Here is a 9,935-nt window from a genome sequence, read left to right on the forward strand (position 1 = left end):
AGATTTGGGTGAGGACACAGCCAAAACATATCAGTAAGCAAGGAGGAAGAAGAAAAGCACAATTTTCAGTCTGTGAAACAGGCACTACTCATTGCCTGTTCCACAACCAGAGACTCTTTAATGTTGCAAAAGGGAGGCTCCCTTCCCATGCCGTAAGCAGCGAGTTATGCCAGTCATTACTTAGCATTTGCAATGAAATCAAGAAGAAAAAAATTAACAGTTTTCCTAGAAAAGAAAGAAAGAGAATGATGCATATAAAAACAGAAGAAGAAAGTCACTAGTTGCATAATAATTAATCAGGATAAAATGTGTTATTTAAAACCATTCAATCACTGCCTTATCTTTTCTCATTCTTACAGGGTACCCATAAGTATAATCATCTGACTGTATCTTTGAAATAGAATTAGGATTTGGGGAGCATCTTAATAAACACTAACTGAAGCCACTCTGAAGAAAACATCATTAATCATGTCATAGATAAGAGATTCTGTCAGCATCACATTTAGAAATTTATATCCAGACTAAATTCCCGTAAACAACTCTTGTGTGCATTAGGGATTGGAAAAAATGAAGGCTTCTTGGTTTACTATAACACTAAAAAAATATTGTTTAGGCCTAATTTCTCAAAATGGAACCCACCCAGGTACATGTGGTTTCCCAATTGCAGAATCTTTCCAGTACAGTTCAGTTTGCACCACGCTGCTGAATTCTCTTTAGAAAGTACTGTTTTTGCTCAGTGCTCTGGCTCATGCCTGTAATCCCAGCACTTTGGGGAGGCCAAGGGGGGCACACTGCTTGAGGCCAGGAGTTTGAGACCAGCCTGGGCAACATGGTAAAACACCGTCTCTACTAAAAATACAAAAAATTAGCCAGGTGTGGTGGCACACACCTGTAATTCCAGCTACTCCAGAGGCTGAGGCACGAGAATTGCTTGAACAGGAGAGGCAGAGGTTTCAGTGAGCCAAGATTGGGCCAATGCATTCCAGGCTGGGCAACAGAGCAAAACTCCGTCTCAAAAAATAAAATAAAATAAAATAAAATAAAATAAAATAAAATAAAATTAAATAAAATTAAATAATATGAACTAAAAAAAGAGAAAGAAAATACTGTTTTCATTCCATCAGCCATCTACTGAAAATCCACTTAAAAAGTTACAAGGGCTCCTCATTGCTCTTTTAAATAAATGAAAAAAATCCTTAGGCTGGTATTTAAGATGCCTACTTAGTTATTCCTAGGTTTACCTATCATTAAGTAAGGTTTATACCAATTTTTAAAAATCAACCAAAGCACAATAGCTATTTAGTACTCGATTAGTCTATTTAGATGCTATTCCTGCCTTCTGCTGAGATAGTTGACTAGATCTATGAGTCACACACTTAATTTCTTCAGCAAAAGGTTATCTAGCCACACCGTTGGCCTTCTATTCAGAGCATGATTTTCTAACAATGAATTTCCTAATTTTTATGTTCTTTGCCATCTGGACAGGCTAAGAAACTCGACAAATCATCAAGTTCTGGTTCCTGTTTACTTTATTCCTTCCATATTTATCACTTTCATCTCCCCTTTTACTATAAGTAGCAAGGAGGAACCAGGCTGCATCTTCAACACTTAGCTTGGAAATCTCAGCGAAATATCCAAGTTCATCACTTAGAAGTTCTGCCTTTCATCCAACAGTAGAACACAATTCAGTCATGTTTTCTGCCACTTTATAACAACGACCGTCTTTCCTTCAATTTCAAATAACATACCCCTCATTTTCTTTTGAGGCCTCACTGGAGGCATATTTAATGTTGATATTCCTACCAACAATCTGCTTGCAAGGACACATATATTCTCTAAGATGAGAGAAGCATCGCTTCCTTCTGAGCCCTCACCAGAATCTCTTTTAACAACTCTGTTTCTACCAACAGTCTTTTCGAAGCAATTTAGGCTTTTTCTTTCATATACCTCAGCATTCACTCAGCCTCTACCATTACCCAATTCCAAGGCCACTTCCACATTCCTACATATCTGTTATAACAGGACTCCACTTCCTGCTACCAGAATCTGTATTAGTTTCCTGGGGGGTGGGGGAGCAGTAACAAATTACTTATAAACTAGGGGCTTAAAACAACAGAAATTTATTCTCTGGAGGCCAAAAGTCCGAAGTCAAGGTGTCAGCAGTGTTGGTTCCTTATGGAGACACCGAGGGAGAATCTGTTTCTTGTGTATTTCCTAGCTTCTGGTAGCTGCTAGCAGTCCTTGGCAATTCTTGGCTTGTAGACATGTCACTCTAATCTCTGCCTCCATCATCAATGACTTTCTCTTTTGTGTCTCTGTCTCTCCAGCCTCCTTTTGCCTATTCATTCCTGTAATGGTATTTAAGGCCCAACCGAAATCCAGCATGATCTCACCTCAAAATCCTAAACTTATTTACATCTGTAAAGACCTTTTATCCAAATAAGGTCACATTCACAGGTTCTGGGGGTTGTGATTTGGATATATCCTTTTGGGGGCCACTATTCAGCCTACTATCCCTTTTGCTCCCCAAATTTCATGTCTGTCCACAAATAAAACATGTTCACCCCATCTCAACATCTCCAAAAGTCTCAGCCCCTGATAACATCAACACTAAGTCCAAAATCTCACCTAAACATCATCAGCTCAAAAGCCTCAGATCTTGTCATCTAAATCATATATGGGTGAGACTATGGGTATAAATTATCCTGGGGCAGCAATTCCTCTCTATCTCTGGATCATGAACATGGAAAACAAGTTATCTACTTCCAAAATACAATAGTGGGACAGGCATTGCATATCCTTATGCATGAATTGGGTTTACAATATATATCCTTATACATTCCTATTCAAAAAGAGAGAAATTGGAAAGAATAAAAAGGTTGTCAGTCCCAACACTGAAATCTAGTAGGACAAATTTAAGTAAGTTTCAATACCTAAGACTAATTCTCTGTGGCTTGATGCTTGCTATAGACAAAAGGTTTTCGTCTCCCCAGAATTCATATATTGAAATCCTAACCCCTAATATGATGGTATTAGGAGGTGGAACCTTTGGTGAGTGATTAGGTCGTTAGGGTGGAGACCCCATGAATGGGATTAATGCCCTTATAAAAGAGACCCCCAAGAGTTCCCTAACCCCTCTGTCATGTGAGGATACAGTGAAAAGACAGCTGTCCATGAACCTGTAAGTGGGCCCTCACCAGACACAGAATCTTCTAGCACCTTGCTTTTGTACTTTTCATCCTTCAGAGCTGTCAGAAGTAAATTTCCGCTGTTTGTAAGCCACCCAGTGTATGGTAGTTTATCACAGCAACCTGAGTGGACTAAGACGATGCTTCACTTGCTGGGGCCACAGCTCTAGCCTCTGAGTCTGCAGCAATAGCTCCATTAGCCTCTAGGCCTATGGCGGCAGCTCAGTTTGCTTCTGGGCTGTCCTCAGCAGCCCCAACTGGCCCCTGCGCCACTCTGCCCTTAGAGTCATTCATCCTCTCTCAAAGGGTAGCACACATTTGTAGCTGAGTATCTCTATCAGTCTGTTTCTGGCTGTAGAATCCCAGAAGTCATGTTTCAATCATATCTTTTATGAGTTCTGAGTTTTGTATCCTTCTTAAAAAGGGCTCTTGGACAGATGTGGCAGCTCACACCTGTAATCCCAGAACTTTGGGAGATTGAGTCGGGAGGATTTCTTGAATCCAACAGTTCCAACTTCCCTGGCCAACATGGTGAAACCCCATCTCTACTAAAAATACAAAAATTAACCAAGTGTGGTGGCATGCACCTGTAATCCCAGCTACTTAGGACGATTGCTTGATCCCAGAGGAGCTGGAGGATGCAGTGAGCTGAGATCGCTAGCCACTGCACTCCAGCCTAGGTGACAGAGGGATACCCTGTTTCAAAACATAAATAAATAAATAAGGCCTTTTTAACTATAACAGTATATGTGATTCCACATTTTCTCGTGCTTTACAATTCTGTTTTTTTATAACCTTTCCTCTGGAATTTATTCTTGTGCATCATTTAAGGATGAGATAAAGCTCTGGTTTCCCAATCAGTAGCTAGTTATCTGGCCATATTGATTGATCAATGATTTATTTATCTATAATATGCCAGTTTTATCATATATATGAATATTTGATGTAATGCCTTTTTATTATTTATTTATTTATTTATTTATTTATTTATTTTAAAGAGATGAGGTCTTCCTATGTTGCCCAGGCTGGTCTCTTAACTTCTGGGTTCAAGCGATTCTCTCATCTCAGCATTTTAGCCTCTGGAGTAGCTGGGACTACAGGCATATGCTACCATTCCTGAGTTGATTTAATGACATTTTAACAGAATCCCCCCTCCCTCTCTCTCTCTCTTTCTCTAAATATGGTTCTGAGCTCTCAGCCAATGGGAATTGGTGTGTAGTGTGACGAACTGTATAAAACAGTTTTCAGGCAATAAGCATAAGAACACTATAGCTTCAGCTAGGAGGTCCACTGCTTAGCTACCATAGGGTGAATATATTCTGCAGCATGTGTTATTTACTATTCAGTGGCCTGTCTTTTGTTTATTTTGTATTCTGTAGAGAAGTTTGTCCCAAATGACTGTGTGTGTGAAAATAATAATGTTGAATATGCTTCACATAAGCAAGAAAATAGTGTTGCAATGGGTCTTAAAAGTAGAGGCCGCAGAGAGGCTTTTGAAGAGGCACTTCCCAGGATACAGTCAAGGAAGCAGAAGGTTAAGATCGTGCAGAAACTAGATATTGGTAAGTGCTAACGGACATTAAAAAGGCCATCCTAAGCATCACTGTGATCTGGATTGACCAACAATTGTATGAAGATAGCTAGGAAAAAACTATGGCAGGAGTCTAATCCCCACTTCGGAGAATCTGAGTAGACCGCAGAAGTGGTTGCCAAGGCAGGGTATCAGGAAAACATCTCTATAGGGACTTTGCGATAGCAATTCTCTGATAGAGTTGATTCAGTTACGTACCTCTTTCCAGTAACACAGTCCCTCCACTAAATAGGGCATGTGTGTACTAAATTCCTGTAAGTATACCTGAGTCTGTTTCAGGAATATACATTCTGCAATATTAATTTATGTGTCCATTCCTGCATCAATACCACATTTTAATCACTGTAGCTTTGAAATGTTTTAATGTATTGTAATGCAAAAAAGATCTTGAATATTTTTGCTTATTTACTTTTCCAGATGAACTTTAAGAAAAGCTTGTGTCAAGTTCTCTTTTCTTAAAAATCCCTTTGGCCAGGTGCCTCACACCTACAATCTCAGCACTTTGGGAGGCTGTGAAGGGCAGATCACTTGAGGTCAGGAGTTCAAGATCAGCCTGGCCAACATGGTGAAATCCCTTTTCTACTAAAAAAAAAAAAAAAAATACAAAAATTAGCAGAGTGTCGTAGCAGACACCTATAATCCTAGCTACTGGGGAGGCTGAGGCAGGCGAACCGCTTGAACCCGGGAGGCAGAGGTACAGTGAGCCAAGATGGGGCCACTACCCTCCAGCCTCGGTGACAGAGGGAGACTCTGACAAAAAGAAAAAAAAAAATCCCTTTAAGATTTTGATTGGGTTCACACTGACTTAATAGGAAACTATCAGGTTTGCAATATTGTTCTTCCTATCCAAGTTCATAATGTATTTATTCAGGTATTTTCTATATCCTTTAGCAACTTTTTTTCATACAAATCCTACAGTTTTAGGATTTGTTACTGGTCATGTTGTAGATTTTATTGTTTCAGGTTGTGGAAACATTTCTTTCGATTATGTTTTAAAATTATATTTTACTGGTATTTAGGAAAGATGTCATTTTATCTTACATACTTTCACTTTACTGACCTCTCTTATGAATTCTGAGTTTTTCTTTTGATTGTTGGAATTTTTGTTGGCAATCATGACATCTTCAAATAATGAAAGTCTTTCCTTCTCGTAATGATACCACTCTTTTTTTCCTTGCCTTGTTCCCATTGGTTTAGAAATTTAATGATAATGTTTTCAATGTTTCATCATTAAGTATGCCCTTAATTACGTCTATGCCAGATTTTCTCTAGCAGGTCAAGCAAGCTTTGTTCTATTCCTATTTTACTGAGAGTTTTATTTTTTAATAATATTGTTAAGATGATAGTAGTAAAGTTGCTGTGCTATATATGGTCTACATACATTTCTTTTAAAAATTTATTAAGACTTTTTATGAACTATTATATATTTTTTCTTTTTAAAAAATCTTTAAAACCTGTGAAACCTATTATATTTGCTTCATGCATGCTTGAATTGTAAATTATGTTTAATTTCTATATTAAGTTGTGATAATGAAGTCATTTAAACTCTATAATACCTTTTCTTGATAATTTATGAGAGTTTTGTCAAAATTTCCTTCTTTGATTATGATTGTACATTATTCATTTCTTCTTATATTCTCACTGTTTTGCTTTTCTTTTTATATTTCCATGTTGAGTTGTTAGGTGGATAAAGATTCATGATGATTATAACTTATTGGTGGGTTTAATCAGCAAAGCACGTTCCACTTTTGTTTTGACTAAAACTATGATTGCTCATTTCTTTTTGTTACCATTTACTTGGTATATTTTTCTCTATCTCTTTATACCAAACTTTTTAGATGTGTGTCCTATAAATAGCATATTATTAGGTATTTTAGCTACCCAATCTAAAAATGTATCTTTTATAAAATTAACCTATTGATTTTTGTGATAATATATATTTGGCACTTTATCCTTGCTATGTTTTCTTTCTTATTTCCTATCTTCAGCTTGATTTGTGGAGTTTTGCTTATTCTCCCCCAAACTCCCACTCCACCTTTTTTTTCTTTCTAGGAGTCTGGAAGCTATTTATCCTATTCCTTTATTCTCTGGCTTGCTCCTTGCCCTTGAATTTTAGAAAATACGTTGTTTAAACTCAGGTTTTTCTATAATGTGAATGATTGTTGTTGATAACCTCCATCCAAAACTAGACAAGATCCTGAATATATTTACACTAAGCCTAACTCCTCCCAGCCTCCCATATTTTGTGGGTATCATCTGGTATTTTACAGATTTTTAAAAAAATTACTTCATAATGTGGCCCAATTTTTATGAGTTTTACCTTAATAACGGCCTTAATCCTTATAGTAACTTCATAAAAATGATTTTTCTATCAGTTTCACTTCTTTTTTTTGCTTACCACCATCTCTTTTACTCTCTGTGTTCTTCTTGGCTGTGTATGTTTTTTATTTTCAGTATCTCCAAGAAGTACTTTCAGGAAACATTAATGGTAGTATTTTCTGAGTTCCTTAATATTGTCTTCATATGTCAATGATAGTTTGGCTAAGCACAGAAATTTAGGTTAAAAATAATATTCCTTTAGAACTGCAAGGAAATTATTCCATTTTGCTTACTGCCCAAGAGTTCAAATGAAAAATTTAAAGCAATCTGAACATTGTTTCTTTAAAACTTTCTTGTTTTTTACTCTTTGGAAATTCTTAGTGATTTTCTTTTTCTTGGAGATCAGAAATTTCACATGATAAATCTAGGTGTGGTGCTCTGCACCACTCCTCTCCACCCCGCACACATATGCAGATATTTTGTTGGTTTTCCCTAAAAAGGACAATAACAACACTTTAAAAATATAAATCTGAGGTCATTTGAGGGGCCAACAAAATACAAGGAAGGGAGATAATAATTAAATGTTTAAATTTAACAAAAGGCACTACAATGTCACCTAACATCTACTACCATGGTGGTAACAGACTAAGGAAGATTAAGTTACAGCAAAAATAACTAATATAAATATTAGCGATTATATAGCAAAAAGTGGGTTTGCTTTCCAGAAGACTATGGTACCCTGACCATTTGGGTCCAGTAGGATATTTAGCAAGGAAAAGGTCAAGATGGGTGGAGGTAAAGCTAAATCAAAAGCAACAGGTATAACTGAGAATCCAAGATAGATAGTCTCCAAATAGATGGTGACAGATCTATCTTCCTCCTCTCAAGAAGCATTTGCTGTCCTTTGTTGCTTCCTCTCAAGATCCCAGTGGCTGCTCAAGCTGAAAGTTACCTATTCCTGCCTTTCAGGTGGTTCAGCAACCAGAACTAATTTTGTGGTTGCTCAGGGCTCTTGCTGCAACTGAGCATAGAACTTGGAGAATTTGTGACACAAAGTGGGAGTTGGGGCCAAGGGGTAGATTGGGTGGCTTTATTGCTAGTTGTTCTGAAAAAAGAAAACTCTGAAGCATTCACATGTAAGTTTTCCAATCACTTTCAAATACCTCTACAAAACACCGTCAAAAGCCTGAAATCTTGCAGCAGAAGGGCTATAGTTAAAGCTGCGGGGCTCACAAAATCATCAAAGAAGCCAGATGAGACAACCCAGCCAGGAAATCATAGTGATTATTCTTAACCTGTTTTCCCCTAATTTAAGGTAAACTCTTATATACCTGATGTGGGATGTAGAAAGTTACACTGGAGCAAGCTGACTCTTCTGCTGAACTTTTAATCAAACCTAAGAAAAAATAAAGGCAAGGTTTATTTTTATTAATCTTATTTTATTTTAAAATAGCATAACCTAGAAGTTATTCTGTTATAAAGGAACATGGCTGAACAGGTAGGAAACAGATTCCCCATTATGAGTTCTCCTTATGGCTTCTGCAAGGATCATGGAGATGTCAATTACTCGTATTTTGGAGCAATGCTTCATCTTATCCTCTTGAGGTATGGTATTGGTGACTACCACTGCTTCAAAGCATGCAGTGTTGATGCGAGAAATGGCTGGGCCAGAAAAGATTCCATGAGTCAAGATAGCATAAACTCTGGTGGCTCCAGCTGAGAGAAGTTTGTCAGCCGCGAGGCAGATTGTACCACAAGTGTCTGCCATGTCATCTACAAGGATAGCCACACGATCATTCACATCTCCCACTAGCACCATGCAGTCCACTTCATTGGCCTTCTTCCGTTCTTTATGAATCAAAGCAAAGTCCACTTTCAACTGGTCTGCAATGGAGGTCACTCTCTTAGCTCCACCAGCATCTGGCGAGACAATAGTGCAGTTCTTCCACTCAGAGATATTCTCCCTTATCCACTTCAGGACAGTTGGCTCTGCATACAGGTTGTCTACTGGGATATCAAAAAAGCCCTGAATTTGAGAAGCATGTAGGTCCATGGTGATGATATGATCCGCACCTGCTATAGACAGCATATTTGCAACAAGCTTGGCAGAGATTGGGGCCCGGCTCTTATCCTTCTTATCCTGTCGGGCATAAGGGAAGCATGGGATGACTGCAGTAACTCGGCTAGCTGAAGCAATCTTGCAGGCATTAATCATGATCAAAAGCTCCATTAGACTGTCGTTGATTTCGCCACAACCACTCTGAACGATGTAGACATCCTCTCCACGCACACTCTCATCAATTTCCACGCAGGTCTCCTGGTTGCTGAATTTCTTAGTCACCACCTTGCCTAGCTCCAGGCCCAGGCGGTCGGCTATTTTCTGGGATAAGTCCTGGTGGGAGCTGCCGCTGAAGATTTTGATATTCGGCATCCTGGCCAACTACCAGAGGCACTCTGTCGAGCGATCCAGCTGCCGCTGAGACTGGAACGGAAGTGAAGCACAGACTCTAACGGCTTCCGGTTGTTACTCAACCGTTAGAGTCCCTTCCCCCTTGCGGCGCGTGGTCCCAAATTGACCCTGGGTCTTTTGAAAAAATTCCTGCTCGCCACCTCCCACTTCACACTTTTGCTTGCCATCTCCCACTTCACACTTTTAAACTAAATAATCAAGAATTTACACTGTAAGGAATTTTTTTCTATTAGCACCAGTATTAGTTTCCTAGGGCTATTTAAACAAATTTGAATGCATAAAAACATAAAACTTCTACAAAGCAAAACCCAAGTTTAAAAGGAAAATTACCTACTAAAGTATATGCAAAGGATTATTTTAGAAAGAA

The 9,935-nt window shown here is 38.3% G+C and overlaps 1 protein-coding gene across 1 annotated transcript; it reads right to left on the reverse strand.

Annotated features, from left to right (window-relative positions):
* Window positions 1-8,527: 8,527 nt before the first annotated feature.
* Window positions 8,528-9,608, reverse strand: PRPS1L1 (phosphoribosyl pyrophosphate synthetase 1 like 1). Its single transcript, XM_050783108.1, has one exon. It carries the CDS (start codon window positions 9,527-9,529, stop codon window positions 8,573-8,575), a length of 957 nt encoding a protein of 318 aa, XP_050639065.1. The 5' UTR covers window positions 9,530-9,608; the 3' UTR covers window positions 8,528-8,572.
* Between the last annotated feature and the right edge of the window lie 327 nt (window positions 9,609-9,935).

This window comes from Macaca thibetana, chromosome 3 (genome assembly GCF_024542745.1).
Source record: "Macaca thibetana thibetana isolate TM-01 chromosome 3, ASM2454274v1, whole genome shotgun sequence".
NCBI lineage: Eukaryota > Metazoa > Chordata > Mammalia > Primates > Cercopithecidae > Macaca > Macaca thibetana.